This window comes from Ambystoma mexicanum, chromosome 3q, assembly GCF_040938575.1.
Source record: "Ambystoma mexicanum isolate Mex_15411 chromosome 3q, UKY_AmexF1_1, whole genome shotgun sequence".
Classification (NCBI taxonomy): domain Eukaryota; kingdom Metazoa; phylum Chordata; class Amphibia; order Caudata; family Ambystomatidae; genus Ambystoma; species Ambystoma mexicanum.
The window spans coordinates 765,814,405-765,832,065 of record NC_090926.1 but is presented as its reverse complement, the minus strand read 5'-3'; the positions used below and the strand labels follow the sequence as shown (position 1 = coordinate 765,832,065).

Below are 17,661 nucleotides of genomic sequence, written 5' to 3'. Positions count from 1 at the left end.
GCTCTACGGGCGCCAGGCAGGGCGCACCCTCCCCGGCACCATCAACCACGAGCCAACGCTCTGGGTCGGGTAAGAGGAAGGCCGAGCACCCGGCGAAGCTCCTGGAGAGACCCCGGTCGAGCTCTAAGGCAGAGGAGGAGCGTGGCAGTGCCCCCTCCCTCAAGGATAAGGCGGTGAGCGCACCTAAGGTGGTGAAGGCCTTGATCCATTCGACCAAGCCCTCTATCGAAACGGTCGCGGCGGCCCTGGCCCAGCCTGTGGAGGCTGCACCAGTGGTGGCGGCCTCGGGGCCCAGAATCTCCCTGCCTCCTCGGAGGGAGTCTTCTTTCGTGCCCATCGATAGGACCCCCGTGAAACCCTCCGTGGGGAAGAAGGGGGGGCAGGGCGTCGGCGTAGATTCGGCCTCAACCTCAGAAGAGGAACTGATCGAGGTCTTAAGCCACGGCCTAGGCGTGGAACAAGACCAGCCCGTCGGAATGGGCCCCGACGCAGGTGACGACGACGACATCGTCGAGGATACCGACGGGGCCCCTGCTCGCCCGTCGGATTCCCCTCTGCCAGCGCCGCAAGACAACTCAGCGGCCATTTTGTTGGCTATACAGTCCTTATGCTCCGAGATAAGGACGAGACTACCGTTACCGACGGAGGAACCTCTCCCGTCGGGGGATCCAGAACCGGGACCTTCTGGTGTTCCCCCTACCAAGAAAAGAAGGATTCATCCACCGCCTCCTCTTCAACCGTCGCGCCCCGTCCAGCCCTCCTCCCCGTCCACCCGAGGGGATGATACGGGGACTGACACGGCAGCGACGGGTACGGACGACGAGGCATACGACGAGGATTTTCCGTCGTCGCCTCCCACCAGGGCTTCTCCGCCCGACGTGATTGGATCGTTCCACTCAATGATCGCCAGGGCATCCGAGCTTTTCCAACTCTGCCCTGAGGAGAAGAAAAAGGAAGGCTTCCTTTACCAACGGCGCGAGACCAAGAGGAAGACGGTCCTCGCAGTGCCTCTGTTGGACGACATTTGGGATGAGGGCCTTTCCCTCCTCAAGAACCCTTCCACGACGCCAGCGAAAAGAGACCGGTACGAGAAAAAGTACCGGGTCCCGGACTCAGCCCCCCTATGCCTCCGGGCGCAGCCTACCCCGGACTCCGTCGTCTCCGCGGCAGCCAGGAAGAAAGCGGGGGGGGGTGCGGCCTCCACGTCGACTTCCCCGCCGGACGGCGAGGGAAAGAAATTGGATGCCATGGGGCGCAGAGTCATCTCGTCGGCGGCGACGACGATTAAAGCGGCCAACGCCTTGGCTATCGTGGCCCGCTACGACAGGGAACTCTGGTACAAGATAGCTCCCCTGCTGGATTTTCTGCCGGACGACAAGAGGGCGGAGGCCCTTGAGATCCTGCAGGAAGGTGAGGTGGCCTCGGACCACGCCATCACCGTGGCGACGGACATCGCCGACACTGGGTTCCGCCAGATGGGCAACGGCGTTTGCCTTCGACGTCGCGGATGGCTCAAGGCTACGGACTTTCGGCAGGACGTCCAGACCAGGGTCCTGGACATGCCCTTCGACGGGAACAACCTGTTTGGGAAGACAGTGGACGATTCCCTTCAGGCCATCAAGGCGGATACTGAGACGGCCCGGGCCCTTGGAGTACTGCAGCAACGGCGGACGCCCTTTCGGAGCGGCGGAGGCAAGGGCGCCTCCAAAGGTTCCGGCGGCGGTTTCGCTTCCTACCGTCAAGCGGCCCGCTCGTCGTCGCAAGAGGCCTACAGAGGACGAGGCAAGTCTGGCGGACCCCGCCGTCGTCGCCAAGGAGGCCAAGGCGGCAAGGCCGCGTCCAAGCAGGATTGAACCGGCCGTGGGGTCGGGCCCCCACCGAAGCACCCCGGTGGGAGGCCGGCTGGCGGGCTTCGTCAGCGTGTGGGAGTCCATCTCCACCGACCGTTGGGTGCTGGACGCCCTGGCCCGGGGCCACGCGCTCGAGTTTCAAAGAAGGTGCCCGCGCGTCCCCCCCGTGGCCAGGAAAGAACTTCACGTCCCTCAACTTCTCCTGGAGGTAAAGGCGATGCTCAGAAAGGGCGCCATCGAACTCGTCCCAAAGAGGCTTCGGGGCTCCGGAGTCTACTCGCGTTACTTCCTCGTGAAGAAGAAGACGGGAGGATGGCGCCCCATCCTGGACCTGCGACGCCTGAACAAGTTCATCAAGGCGCAGAAGTTCCGGATGGTCACCCTCCAGCACGTCCTGGGTCAGCTGGAGGAAGGAGACTTCCTATCGTCGTTGGATTTGGAGGATGCCTACTTCCACATTCCCATCCTAAAGGGGCACCGCAAATTCCTCAGATTCGTGGTCCAAGGGCGTCATTACCAGTTCAAAGCCCTTCCCTTCGGACTGCGGTCGGCACCCAGGGTTTTCACCAAGTGCCTCGCACCGGTGGCGGCGCAGCTGCGCCGCGAGGGGATTCACGTCTACCCCTACCTGGACGACTGGCTCATCCGCGCCAAGACGAGGGAGCTCGCCGTGGTCCACACGGCAAGGACCGTCCAACTCCTCACGGACCTGGGATTCTCCGTGAACTACGCCAAATCCCACCTGGTGCCCGCGCAAGTCGCACTGTTTCTGGGAGCGAGGCTCGACACAGTGTCCCTTCTGGCCTCCCCGTCGGAGGAGAGGACCAGGACCATCCTGGGCAAGGTGCAACGGATGTTGGTGGCCGACGCGGCCAAGGTGAGGTCCATCAAGTCCCTCCTCGGGATGATGTCTTCCTGCATCTACCTCATTCCCATGTGCAGGCTCCGGATGCGCCCGTTGCAAGAGTTCCTGGATGCGCGCTGGATCCAGACGACGGGCAGCTTCGAGGAAAGGATCAAGCTCGACGAGAGTTTCCGACGAGCGATACGGTGGTGGGGCACCCGCGCGCATCTGACGGCGGGCATGGACTTCCAGACCCCAGCCCACCAGGTGACTGTGACCACGGATGCCTCCCTAGAAGGGTGGGGAGCGCACACCGAAAACCTGCACGCAAGGGGACTCTGGCTCCCGACGGAGAAGTCCCTGCATATCAACGTCCTGGAGCTCCGTGCAGTGTTTTGGGCCCTCAGGTCCTTCCTTCCATCCCTCAAGGGCAAGGTGGTGAGGATCTTCACCGACAACACCACCACCATGTTTTACATCAGGAAACAGGGCGGAACCAGGTCCCCAGCGCTGTCCAAGGAGGCGCAGGACCTGTGGCATTGGGCCGTCGCCCAAGGGATTCTTCTGGTGCCGTTTCATCTGGCAGGGATAAAAAACACCATCGCCGACTCACTCAGCAGGGAGCTGCGCTCGTGCCACGAGTGGGAACTACGGCAGGATCTGGTGGATCGCCTCTTCCGACGGTGGGGCACACCCCAGATCGACCTGTTCGCGACGGCGACGAACACCAAGTGCCGGAGGTTCGCCAGCAGGTTTCCCCAGACGAGGAGCATGGGCGATGCTTTCTCGTTCCCCTGGGAGGGCCTGTTCCTCTACGCGTTCCCTCCCTTGCCTCTGCTAATCCGGCTCGTCAACCAGCTCAAGAGGTCACGGTGCAGGATGATCCTCGTCGCACCTGCGTGGCCGAGGCAGATATGGTTCCCGGACCTTCTGGACTTGTCGGCGTCCCCGCCAATCAAGCTGCCGGCGGACGCGGATCTACTCTCCAGGGAAGGAGGCGCCATCCTCCACCACGACCCGAAGTCGCTGAACTTGCAGGCCTGGCTCCTGCAGCGCTAGAGTTTGGAGGATACGACATACCGGCCGATTGCAGAGAGGTTCTTGCAAAGGCCAGGGCGTCCTCGACTCTTAAATGCTACGGACACAAATGGAAGAGGTTTTCTGTCTGGTGCCACGCACAGAAGATTAACCCTCTACGGATTACGGCTCCCCAAGTGCTGCCGTACCTGCTGACGCTGGCCAAAGCTGGTCTGGCACACGCGTCCATCAAGATTCATCTTGCTGCGATCTCCCGATACACCAGAACCACGGGCCGGACGTCCTTGTGGTCTCATCGTCTGGTGAAAGAGTTCATGAAGGGACTGTTCAGATCGTTCCCGCCGGTGAAGGCTCCGGCCCCGGCGTGGGAGCTCAACGTGGTGCTGACCAAACTTATGGGACCTCCGTTCGAGCCTCTGCACTCGGCCCCGTTGAAGTTTCTATCGTGGAAAACAGCTTTTCTCGTGGCCATCACCTCCGCACGACGAGTGGGAGAGATCCAGGCCCTTTCCTGCAAGGCCCCGTACTTGACTTTCCACGACACGAGGGTAGTGCTCAGGACGCACCCCTCCTTCATGCCCAAGGTACCGTCGGACTTTCATCTCAACGAACCCTTGGTGTTACCTGTGTTCTTCCCGTCGCCTTCGTCGCCGGCTGAGAGGACTTTGCACTCGCTGGATGTAGCTAGAGCGCTGAAGTTCTACGTGGACCGCACGAAAGGTTTTCGGAAGACGTCACAACTCTTTGTGAACTTTGGACCTGTCAATCAGGGGAAGGCTCTCTCGAAGGCTTCCATCTCCCGATGGCTCTCCGGCTGTATCATGTACTGTCACCGGTTGGCAAACCGACCGCTGCCTGGCCGTCCGAGAGCCCATTCCACCAGAGCGATCGCAGCTACCACGGCGTTCCTATCTGGTGTGCCCCTGCTGGACATATGCAGGGCTGCTACGTGGAGGTCGACGCACACCTTCACGAAATTCTACTGCGTCGACCGGGATTCCAGGGAGGAGTCCAGGGTCGGCCAAGCAGTGCTGCGCAACCTGTTCGCCTGAGGTGAGCCTGGTGAGGAGGTAAGATGCTTAATGTTGAGTTGATGTGATGCTTAATGTTGAGCCTTTGCCACCTCCCGTGGTTGTGCATGTGTGTACTGCTATGTATTCTTTATTCATGAGCATGTGAATCCATGCCAGACCCCATGCTGGAGAAGGAACAAGTTACTTACCTGTAACTGTTGTTCTCCAGCATGGGTCTGGCATGGATTCACATGCGAACCCTCCCGCCTACCCCTCTGCGGCTCTTCACTTGGTCATACTGCCACTTCACGTGCTTCCAAATCTGAAGATGGCTGCCAGAGGCGGTGCTTAGGTAGAGGGCAGTCATTGGCTGTGGTCAGTATGACGCAGAGACCAGTGATTGGTTATTACTACGAAAGACAGATCAGAAACGAAACTGATACTGGTTTTTTCTTTACCGAGGATTCCCAGCCTGACGACGGGGAATATTCATGAGCATGTGAATCCATGCCAGACCCATGCTGGAGAACAACAGTTACAGGTAAGTAACTTGTTCCGTCTGACATGTTCGACTGTTGAGGCAACCCCACTGCCATGCTTGTTCTTCAGGTTTGACACACTACATAAACTGGCGAGCTTGGGTATGCTGCTGGCGGTCCGCTGTATACTGCTAGTATGGCTGACAACAAATGTTCCAACAGTGATTTAATGGATGCGGGCTGTGACGTGTGGGCCTCTGACCAGGAGCAGCAATGGGCTCTGTTGCAGCCGGTGGGTTGTAAACCAGTGGACAGTTGGTCCCCTTTCGATCCTTTTTACTGCGAAAGCATGGGGCGGTACCAGGCGTAAATGCTCTGTCAAACACACAATATCAATACCTCAACATAATTGCAGAACTAACATAGACATTGCTATATCTGACAGGTGTTGTGCTACATTATTGGTCCCCATGTGTGTGAGTATTTCTGGATATGTTGCCGGCGAGATGTATTGTTGTAATCTGTGCTGCTGTTATGACTACTTTGCACTATGTTGTCAAGTGCTTTAATAAATAAAGGTTTAAAAAAAAAAATGGTAGGGACAGAGACACGCTTGTGTGAGAAGTGCATGACCGTAGTCTTCTCATAGTTCAAAATGAGATAATGGTCCTTAGCAAACCTTTGTAGCTCTTCCATAGATCTTTTGAGGGCCGGCAAATGTGTGGTCAAATAAGACCAGGTCATCTGCCTAAGAGAGGCAAGAGACTTTGTCCCCCCCTTAGCTTAGGTGGCCAGATGTTAGCCGACTCAAGCGCATCCAGTAATTCAGCCTGAAATATGTTAAATAACAAGGGGGAAAGCAAACACACCTGTTTCACCCATCGGTTTGTTCTAACTGGCGCTGACACCAAGCCCCTATTGTCAAGCCTAATTTGTACTGAGGTGTTATCGTGTAAATCCATGATGGCTAATAGCAAGTCTCTTGGGCAGCCCAAACGGTTCATTTTGGCCCATGACTTATTCCTATACTGTATCAAAGGCTGCCCGCAAGTCTATCATGGCCACGTAGAGGCCAGGTTGTTCCTTAGTCTTGGCCGCTTTGGTAAGGAAGTTGAATAATCACAGACAATGGGCAGTTCCTGATACTGTACGAAAGCCCATATGGAACTTACTCAGCAGACTTATTGAGTCCACCCATTTAGTTAGTCTGTCAAGTAAGAAGGACGCAAACATTTTGCCAGTTGTGTCTAGCATGGCTGGCAGCCTAAAGTTCTCTGGGCATGTTCTGGGCTCCTTCTTATGTATTGGGACTAGAATGGAACAACGCCAAGATTTTTAGGAATCAGTCCCTCTTGGCAAACCTTACTTGACAAACAGTATATTAGCTCTCCCAAAATGTCAAATTGTTTTGTATTATTACATTGGGGAGCCTATTAGGGCCAGGATCTCAAGTCTTTTAAAGCACCAATTTTCAGCAGAATCTCTTCCCGAGTAAAGCTCAAGCTAAACTTGGCTCCAGGCCATATTAGGTTTCCCATAGAGGTACCAGGGTCCTAAAAAGCATTGCTAAAATGACTCAGCCACTCCTGCTCACTGATAGCACAGATCTCATGCGTTACTGTTTTAGAGTCGAAAGTGCTCAGCAGTTTACAGAGTTTACGAGAATCCCTAGTTTTTGCAATGGCAACCAGATATTGCCATGGGGCGTTTCTACCAGAAGAAACCCAATCCTGTACCCATCGCCGGTATCTGTTTTTTGCAGTTCGTATTGCAACCATTGCCTCCATAAAAGAACTACCATTATTATTTCTGTATATGTGATTGTATTTGTTTTTCTGAGCCATGTAATTGTTTACCTCTGCTGTGATTTGTGAACCGTTCCCTATTCTGTAACAGTTTTTTACTATCTTGTGATTTAGTTGTCTTGATCTGTTATTGTGTTTTCTTTCTGTTATTTGGTTGTATGCCTCGTTCTTTGATTTATCTTTTCTACTAGTCTGATTGTTTTCTCTTGCAGGAGTTTTGGAGAGAGAAACTCCAAGAGGATCCTAGTTGGGAGTCGACTAAGCAATGGTGCTGGTAGGTAAAGCAGAACATAGAGAGCTTGAGTGGTGTCAATAGCTTGGTTCTTGAGTGTATGTATACAATAAGGGGAGTGTGTGGTGGATGTTAACTATTTTATTGAAGATGCATACACATTTCACATTAATTATATATTTATATTTATTTGTTTGTGGTTTGTTTAAACCTTTACAAAATAGTTCATCATAAATATAACATTTCATAGAATTTTCATCAATCACAATTCATAGAAAAAAAACATATTAAGAACAGTATAAAAGTAGTAAATCGTATAAAACCATATAGGATAATACATCAAAAAGGATACCATAATTAAGAAGATCAGGTTCGATCGCAATTCAATCGGGCTTAATCTAAGCAACAATAAAATTCCTACATTTTCAATAGAAAGGTGCAAAACATTGTTTCTTATCGATCCAATCAGCCAAAAAAACGGGAAAAAGATCATATTAATCATTTAGAATAAATCACAGAATTCTTCAAGATTACCATAATTCCCTATTTTACAGCTGTAGAGGTATTAAGCTTAAATTGGTGCCATAGCAATACCTTGTCAACAGCATACAAGTGTGTTACAAGTTGCACAAAGCATTCATATAAGTCATTCAGGATAAGTCCCAAACGTTTTTTAAGAATGCCATTATTCTCAATTTTAGGACTGCAGAAGTATTCTGCCTAATTTGATGCCATGACATTTCCGTGTCAACAGCATACAAGTGTGTTACAAATTGCTCAAAGTATAGAATTCTTTGCTTTAAAAGCGCTGGACATAGCAATAATATATGTTTCAAGGATTCTTCGGTACCTTCTTTCTTAGTGTCTACACCACCCCCATTCAGTATTATGGAGATTCCATCTTTTTAGGATATAATTTGTGTTTAAGGTATCAAAGCAGAACCTCATGAATGAATTTCTAAAGTTCCGAGAAGGGTATTTCTCCAGATAGTTTTCCAGAACAGGGTGGACACTATCTAAAGTCACTTGCCAGTCATTACATTGAAGTATAGATTTCACTTTCAAAGGTTTCTTTACCAGCATTTCCACCGTAATCCCTGCATTCGACAAAGTTTTTTCAGTTACCATTTTTAAGTGCGAGCAATAAAAGTTGGATTGGTCTTTAGCTGCATTCGTGTAAAGAGACGAGAGGTTATTTATCAAACATTTCCTCCACAGCATAATTTTTCTCCATGAGATGATCGATTCAAGGGAGTGTAAGCCAAATTCGTATCTAATGGCTTGGATTGGTATACATTTAGGGATAAAAAAACAGGACACCTTTCCACATATCCTTTTCTAATTTTTTCATAAAATCCGTACTGTCGAGTTCATAAAATTCGAAACCATATATGAGTTTGGGGATTCCGGAAATAGTGTAAAAGCGTTTCAAAGGTATCGCTGTAAATCTGCCATACTTGGCATCAATTTTCACCATCTGTCGCCGTATGATTTCAGCTTTCACTTCTAGCTGCCTTTTAATCATTACCGTCGCACTATTAGCTGCAAAGTGATATCCTAAATATTTCAGAGCGGTTTGGCTTTTTAAATGTTTACCTTTGCAATACCAAGTAAGCGAAGTTTGGTTTTTCTTTGGCTTACCCATTCTTAAAATAATTGTTTTAGCTGCATTGATTTTTAAGTGTAGACCAGTAATAAAGACTACAAATTCATTTATCAATTTTTGTAAAACCAATTTTTGTACGATCAAGCAGTAAGAAGTCGTCTGCATAAGCAACCCATTCGATTGTGGTTTCTCCCAATTTAGGTGGTACTAAGCCCTTACCAGAGATGGCTTCATCAGCTTTAGAAACGTATAGATTAAATAAAATGGCGGCTAACTTGCAACCTTGTCTTAAGCCATTAGGGATAGGTATTTCAGAGGACAGTCTGCCTGATGAGTTAAGTCTGACTTTGATCTTTGTGTCTAATGATCATCTCAAGTAGATGTCTAAGAATCAATAGATCTCTTAAAATAGACCATAGAGTCGGTCTATGAACAAGATCAAAAGCTTTTGAAAGATCTATTGAGGCCACAAATATCACATAGCCTGGCTTCTTCAATGTTTTTGATTGCAAACTTTTCAAAATTAGCCCTCCACAGTCCGTTCCAACATTTTTTCTAAAACCTATTTGTTTAGCATTTATTATATCATTGTTAGCAATCCAGACTTCAAGTTCTTCAAGAATAATTGAGGTAAAGATCTTGTACTCTGGATCAGAAATAGCGATTGGCCTATAACTTTCAGGTGAAGTTCTAGGACCGTGCTTATAAATTGGGATCAAGATAGCCAGTCTCCAAGAATACGGTGTAAGCTTCGTTGTAAGGATGTCTTTAAACAACACATGTAAGATATTCCCCCATAACTGAGCATCAATTTTTAAAGTTTGAATGGATAAGTTATTGGGTCTTGGTGCCGCCGATTTTTTGGATTTAACAATAGTAATATTGTTAGGGGAGATGTTCAGGTTCCATTTGGAATTTTTTACCAGAAGAGGCGTATCGTTGTCATATTCGCCATGATACATCTTGGCAAAATGGTCCTTCCAACTTCGTTCGCTGATCAGAGACAGCAGTATCTCTTTTTGGGTTAGCTGAGTCCCATTAATCATCAGCCAGCAGTTTGAGATATCTTTACATTTGATGGCAGTAAGCATTTTTTCGCCATCCATTTGATCTCTTGCTATTCTATGTGAAATTAGCCAATTTTTATATTGCTGTTTCAGACCTTTTAGTTTCTTATCTCTTTCCGCACCTATACTTGTTGTATTGACAGCACCACGAATATCTCGTCTTAACTGTTTTTTTGCGGTTTAAGATGTCTATATTGAAAGCATGGACATGGTTGCGGGGCTGTTTTGTAATTTTCTTCTCACAACATGTCTGAGTAACAATTTCATTAATGTAGTTCGTGAAAGGGGATGAAGCAAGATAAAATCGACTTTCTTCATGTGACATATTCTTATGATTTTTTTAGGAGCTGCGATGTACATTTTTTTGTGTTGGAGTAAGACCAACGTATCCGCATACCCGTCAGATTTGCAATCCGGCCTGGTTTATAGGTTGCATTTTGTTCTGTGTCATTGGCATGTGTTATATAAATTGACAGGAGGTTATGATCGCTGGTTGACATTTCTTTAACCGTCAGTTCGGATATGTATTTATCCAAACCATGAGACACAAAGACGTAGTCTAATATAGAGCTACTACCTCTAGCATTCCATGTGTGGACATAATTTGGTAACTTCACCAGCCCCATAACTTCAAGAAAGTTCATCCGAATTGCACCTCTCAACTTTGAATTACCAGTTGGAGCTCTATGTAATTTTGTAGCAGCATTCAAGCCACACATCAGAGTCAATTTCAGTAGTGTCTATGTCGCAGTCTGCATTAAGGTCACCAGCCATCATAACCAGCCCGTTGATTTTTAACATCCTCCAGTCATCAATTTTTGGCATTACTTCAGCTAATTCTTTCGTCAGCTGCAGTTCAGTGTGTTTTAGGGGGTTCCAGTATATATTTATAATACATATATCAATAATGTTGCGTCCGAGTTTCAAGGTACATGTGATTGCCAAGAAGTATTTCAAGTTTGACCATATCTCAATGTTTTTTGGTTTCAAAGTATGTTTGCATGCCGTTAGCAAGCCACCCATGGGCCTCCCTTTGGGGCCTTTGGTAGCAGGTAGTTGCCAGATATCATATCCTTCCCAACTAAGGGCAGTTATGGCCCATGTTTCTTGCAAAATAATCAAGTCAAAAGATGACAAGATATCTGTAACTTCAATATTACTTGTCAGATGCGCATGGCCTCTAGAATTCCAAGAGGCAACAAGGGTTTTACTGATAGTGCTAACGTGGTTTGGCCAACACCTGGGGCGACGAAATAGCATCCTTAAGCGCTAATGTATGCCCTCTCCATTCTTGTTTGTCAGTGCCAAACCCTTCCCTGTCATCAGCTTTGATGGAATCATTACTATCATTAACTCGCAGTTTCATAGATATCCCATTTGTGTATTTTTTTGGATCTGTTTGTGTATATGGGTAGATGTCAAAGCCTTTACACTGCAGATTTTCAGCTTCTTTCAGCAGGACATCTCTAACAAGAGGTGAGGGGATTACTAAGCGCACATAGTCCAACCTATGCTTATGGAAGAAATCTACCAGAGTAATGTCTTGAGATGAAACAAGTGATAACGAAGGAATCGTGGCAAATAACGAGAAAATATAAGGGCAGTTCAGCGAGATTTGTGTGCCTTCAGTAAATAGCGTAGTCAGAATTAGACTGGGTAACTCGCTCAATGCTGGTTTCTTTAAGTCCTGTCTGTCATTCGCCAGTTCTACATTTTCATACGCCTTTTGGGTTTGCCTTACCGCCTCATTGGATACTTCTTGTCCATAATTAGAATGTTTCCTGTTATTAAGTTGATCTTGTAATATTTTTTTAACAATAGAAGTGATTTCATCTTGTTTGACCAGGAGTTCAGACTCAACACCCATAACATTCCCCTGCTTCACACATTCTTCCTTATACCACACAGTACCAGAACCTTGTTCGGCAGTGGCCGTCAGGTCATCAATCTGAGCTTTAATCAAATCAGCCTCGCCTATACATTCGTCTGATAGGGTTGCAAATGCTTTGCTACATTGCTCAGGGATCAAATGGCTAGTGTTGGAGTTGTTTTTACTACCATTCCTTACCGAGGGCAGGGTATCGCCCCGGGGGATGTTCGGGATTGATTGATCTACTTTTGTATTCAAAGTGGAAGCAGGGTTAACAGATGGTTTTAGCCTACCAGTTGTAAAATTAGCATCATCTCCTAAATTATTGGGATTATATTCTTAATTGATTGTTTCAGCAGTTTTTCATTTTCTTTCATTACATATACCTGCAGCGTTCACTTTAAAGATCTCAAAAATATCAACTAGACCAGTTTTTAAAGAGGACAACTGCAAGGCAATATCCACTATTTCCAATTTATTTTTCATGGTATCAGACATCGATTTTTTAGCTTCAATATAACCTTCTCGCATTGGAGATTTTGCTAATTCGGAACCGTCTTTTGATCCTGACGTTTCCTTTGCTAAAGAGTAGGCCGTCTCTTTATTTGTGTCATAATTGCCAACCAAAACATGACAGTCCTCGTCAATCATGTTTTTAAAATTCACATCTCTTAAGTACTTCCGAGACGTTTTGCAAAGATTTTTCTTTTGATTTTGGTTTCTAAGTTGCGCCTGTTGTTTTTTCCTTTCTTTTTTAGTTATATTTACTTTTGGTACTGTCAATGTAGGGAGAGTAGGAGTTTGAGTTCCCATTGTGATTCCCAACTTGTTTTTCCCACTTAATTCAGGTTTAAGCGTGTCAACCTCAGTCAGCGAGTCTTCTATCATGATTGGCTCTGCAGAGGGGACTTTTGCCGATTCCTTGACGCTACTTGTGTCAATAGCCTGTGGTATAGGATTATCGGTTCCTTCATTGTTTGTTACAGTAGGAGTCTTACTAACATTTTTTGACAATATGTCATTGAGATTCATTGGAACCTGATGTACAGATGTATTTATTTGCGTCAGTAAATCAGTATGCTTTCTTAATTCACCCAGGATTAGCCTATTAAAGATTCCCATCAAAGTGCACAGATCAGTGTTGTTTGAGTTATCAGTAGCAGTCCCTTCAACAATCGCGGCGTTCCCCTTATTTGCTAAAACGTGATCCTCTTCCTGTTGAAAAGTATCTGAGTCAGCAACCTTAAAGATAGAAGGTATGTCTTCAAATGAGTGATTAGCCAAGTCGGCTTCCCCCTGGGTTACCGCTATATCGTTCCAGAGGGCTTTCAAGGTTTCTTTCTGGGTATGAATTGCCAGATCTTCGGCATAAAGGGATTGTGAACATTCATTCGATTGCATACCATTAGATTCTGGGTCCTCATTTAGTTTTAACTGATTTGAACATTCCTGAGCACACAGCAGCAGTTCCTCCTCCTCCACGCATGGTGGAGGGAGCGGGAGTGTCGCTGCGCGCGCTAGACTTGCTCGTCGTGTCGAAACTGCAGTGAAAAAGTCGGCACGGGGATCTTTCATCATGTTCCCAGCTTTCCCGTTCTTACCTTTCATATCTGTCATGAGTAAGTAACTAGAGAGATCTACACAGGAAAGATGGAGTAATCAGGGAGTATTACAAAAACCCTTTCTAAAAGGTTGTGAATTACAACAGCCTAAAGAAGAAAAGAGCGATAGAAATTGCGCTAAATCTATCTAGAGGGGGGCGTGGCTAACTGCCATGTAGAGCGGACGTGTCTCCTGTGAGCTCCGCGCCGATGTGCCATCATAAACTGATTTTCATGCATTTCTGCTAACTTTTAAAAGCTGCAACTTGCACCATTCGTCGCCGGAGCTCATCAGCTGTCGCTTGATCCGTCTTTCAGATGGTTAGAGACAACCAACATCGGCGTACGTCGAGCGAGTAGAGCCGGAGCCGAGAACCAAAATGGCGGCTCCCGCTGTAACGCTCACCTGACTCCCTCGGAGGCGCAGGTCCGGGCTGGGAGATTTCAGTGTCTTCTAGGGTCACGCGCAGGTCTCTGGTAACACCCTGGATGGGCCCTCTCCTCACCGTAATTTTGACCTGGAGGGTGAGGTGTCTGCAAGTAGGAGAACAAGGGGTTAATGTATGTCTGGTTGGCCAATCTGACTTTCCCCTTTCTGGACTCCCCACGTTACTCGTAGACTGAATGTGCTCACCTTAGATAGGTGAAAGCGGAGCTCTCCATCCTGCGTCTGTGCAGGGGCGCTAATGCCAGTTGCTTCACTGGTTAATAGCCCAGCCTCTTGATTGCAGAGGATGAAGTCGGGGAGCAAGGCCGTCGTTAGCCGCACGAACGGTAATTGCTTGAATATGGAGTTTTATTTATATGTCCCCTTAAATGTCTCTTGCCTTTGCAGGTCTGGTATGCAGATAAGGTAAGCGAGAAGAATGCCGGAGCTCGTGAAGTCACGTAAGCAAAGAATGTTATTCGAAGTTAAATGCACTTCTTAATGTCTCTTTTCCCTTTTTCAGGTAGCCGTAGCAGCCGGCGTTGGAGATGGACGCCGAGGTACGTGCCGGAGTATGGGCAAGCAGATTACAGCTAGAAGGCACGTGAGTACTGATGGCGTACAGTGCCCTTAATGATGTCCTTCTTGTTTTTGCAGGTGCGGTTAAACAGCGTTTGGCGGAGATCGAGGCGTACGTGGCACAGGTAAGCAAAATTATCACGGAGGTTCACTAACCAATGTTCTTTGTTTCCGCAGGGTTGCCGGAGTATGAAGAGTGCGGTACGCGGCCTCGGAATGCACCGATGGACAAGGCAAGTGCAGCGCTGGTTTTGCCTTGTCCTCACCTGGTGTCCTTGTTCTCTTTCAGACGCTGCTGAAGACTGGTTTTCCGGGAGGTAAGACTGAAGATTTCTTGTTCACAGATGCAGAAGCTAAAGAGTCTCTGGAGCTGACACAGTGAGCGTCCTGCTGCTAGTGCAGAATAACGCGAAGCACGTTGCACTGATCGGGTGTGGTTTAAATAGGCCACTGGAGTGCTTAGGTGTCTCCTTCCACAGCCTCGCCCAGGCAAGAAAGAAGTTCCAGCTTCCAGAACAGTTCCAGTATCCAGTCCCAGGGAGTGGTGCTGGCCATACCCAGAAGGTAAAGTAGTTCCAGCCAGGAATGGATGAGGATATCATCCTACAGGTAAGTGAGCAGCATGGTCTGCAGCAGGTAGGTCCACCCAAGCACCATTCCTCTCAATATGAGCCCGGCGCTTCCTGTGCCGGGACTGGGTTCCCTTATGAGCCTGGCGCCACTGGCGCCAGGACAAGGTCCAAAAGGCCCCTGTGGGGACCGACTGGTGCCTGGAATGGAAGTGGTGACCCTGCTTCCAAGGATGTTGGGCTGGGTCTGACTCTTTGGAGGCAGCGGTCATGACACCCGCTCCCTGAGTTTCGAGGGACCGGAGCGCACCTGCACCGTGGAGGACGTCGTCCATCGGGGCCTGCCGGGGAGCCGGAAACCCGGCCAGCCTGCACCGGGGTCGGGAGAGAGAGCAACTGCGCTCGTAGACAGAGGAACCCAACCCCTGCACCTCCATCCAGCGGCGTCCTGCCCGCGGCCGCGGGGCCCAGCGGAGCCCTGGCAAGACCTGCGGCCGGCCGGAGCAGGGAAGGTGAGCGGGGCGGGGGGTAACCAGTGACAGAGGACTTGCGACCGCATATTACCGGGGCCTCGTCCCCCCCCCGCCAACGCATATCTGCGCCTGGGAGTGGCACCGAAGCTGACACCACCTTGCGCCCTCCAGCCGACACCTAGTGCGACCCAGGCCCGACGCTCCATACATCCACAAGAACTGGTGAATCCCCGGACGGCCACAGCTTACTCTCCTCCCACGCGGCCTTCACCCACAAGACGGGGTGCGGGCACTGCTGAAACCTGACGCCTGCCTCCGCTTCGACGCCCAGATATTGCGGCCTTTCCCCCCTTCGCCTTCATCTTGGCCCTGGGCCCCGCGGCGACAGCACAAGGAACCCCGCCGCGCCTCTTACTGGCGGCCTACCACCGGCGCGAGAGAACTGTGCGCTCACAAGATGGCTGGTAAAAGTAGCAGGCCCAAGCAACAGCAGACCACTCTGGACACATACGCAGCCAGCGAATCTCCAAACCCTGAGAGCACAATTTGTGTGCCCACAAGTCTTCAATCGGACCATACAGCACCTGAACCCAGCAACACCCAGCTCCTCGAAGCCATTAGACTTCTACAAACAACGATGGAGCACAAAATCGATGCAGTTGCCGTTGACCTGGGCATTCTGCGCCAAGATGTCCGCTCTCTGGCCGGCAGGACTGACGCGCTCGAAATACAGGTCAAGGAGAATACTGAATCCAAAACGCAACTCCTCCGAGACGTAGACGAGCTCCAACAAAGAGTCAAGAATTTGGAAGACAGAGCGGAGGAAGCGGAGGGGAGAGCCCGTTGCAACAATATTCGTCTCCTTGGGCTACCTGAGGGTATCGAGGGCTCTGACCCCACTACCTATATTGAGAACCTCCTGCTGCAAGAGGTGGGAGCTGGCAAACTCTCCCAAGGCTTCTCTATCGAAAGGGCCCACAGATCCCTTGCTAAAAGACCTCCGCTGGGCGCTCCACCCAGGCCGGTGATCGCGAAAGTCCTTAATTACAGAGATCGAGAAGTGATCCTAGCCTTTTCTTGAGCAGGTGGTCAAATCAAACGAGACTCTGCCACAATTGCAATCTACCCTGACTACACCTTCCAGGTTCAAACGAACAGTGCCCAGTTTATACACACAAAGGCCAGATTGAAGGCAGCTGGGTTGCGTTACATGCTCCTGTACCCTTCGAGACTCAAAGTGCTGCACAACAGGGTACACCTTTTCGAAACTCTGGCACAGGCCAGAGACTGGATGGATGGACAACAAATTCCTGACATTGAAGAAAGAAAGCGGAAACCTAGATAACTTTTTTCCCGTCATTTCGACAGCAATCCGGCTGCCTTCACCCACCACCGGCGGGCGGAATGAGCCCCCTACTCAGCTGAATGGATCCTGATATGGAGACACTCGAGTCAAGGTCCACTCCTCCCCCTGGAAATTTCTTTCCTTTTTTTTTGGGTGTACATACCCACCCGTAGGGCATCTAGTGACACATGCACGGTCCTACGGAGCGGAAACGGGATTGTCATAACAAGGGTAACCTCGCTGGGCTAGTTCTATGTTTGGGTTGTTTACAGTTAAGGGGGGAGGGTGGGAAACGGGGAGTTATTACTATAGATGGGAACTGCAAACGGGAATCACCAAGACCACGGAAGCACTCGTCATGCATTTCAGCATCAATAAGACTCAGAGTCCTGCTGGCCCCACTCGTCCGACTACGCAACAACTATGGCTGACACAGTTAAGATCGTCACATGGAACGTTAGAGGCCTGAACAGCTTTGTCAAACAACGACGCGTCCAGTCCTACTTGCAGAGATGCAAGGTCGGAATCGCCATGCTCCAAGAGACTGTCTGCCAAAAAGCTAGACGCCTTGGCCAAAACTTGGCGCAGCACCCTAGTGGGTTCCACATACTCCTCCTACGCCAGAGGGGTCCTGATCTGATTGCCCCCACGGTCCCCTTCAGGCTCACCAGCACTAAATCAGACAACGAGGGGAGAATGGTTGTGGTTTGTGGTTCTATTGAGGGTAAAGAACTGTGCCTGGTCAGCACTTACGCACCCAACCACGACGCAACTACCTTCTTCCACTCCCTCTACACACAGCTCACCCCGTATATGGACAGAATTATGATATGGGGGGGTGATCATAACTGCACCCTCGACCC

The 17,661-nt window shown here is 49.3% G+C and overlaps 1 protein-coding gene across 3 annotated transcripts in view; it reads left to right on the top strand.

Annotated features, from left to right (window-relative positions):
* Positions 1 to 17,661, top strand: part of LLGL2 (LLGL scribble cell polarity complex component 2) — a 908,486-nt gene that overhangs the window by 800,378 nt on the left and 90,447 nt on the right. For all 3 annotated transcript variants that reach the window (XM_069654770.1, XM_069654772.1, XM_069654771.1), the window contains exon 25: positions 7,242 to 7,303. In XM_069654770.1, the coding sequence (XP_069510871.1) occupies positions 7,242 to 7,303 (62 nt within the window). The remainder of the gene's footprint in view (positions 1 to 7,241; positions 7,304 to 17,661) is intronic.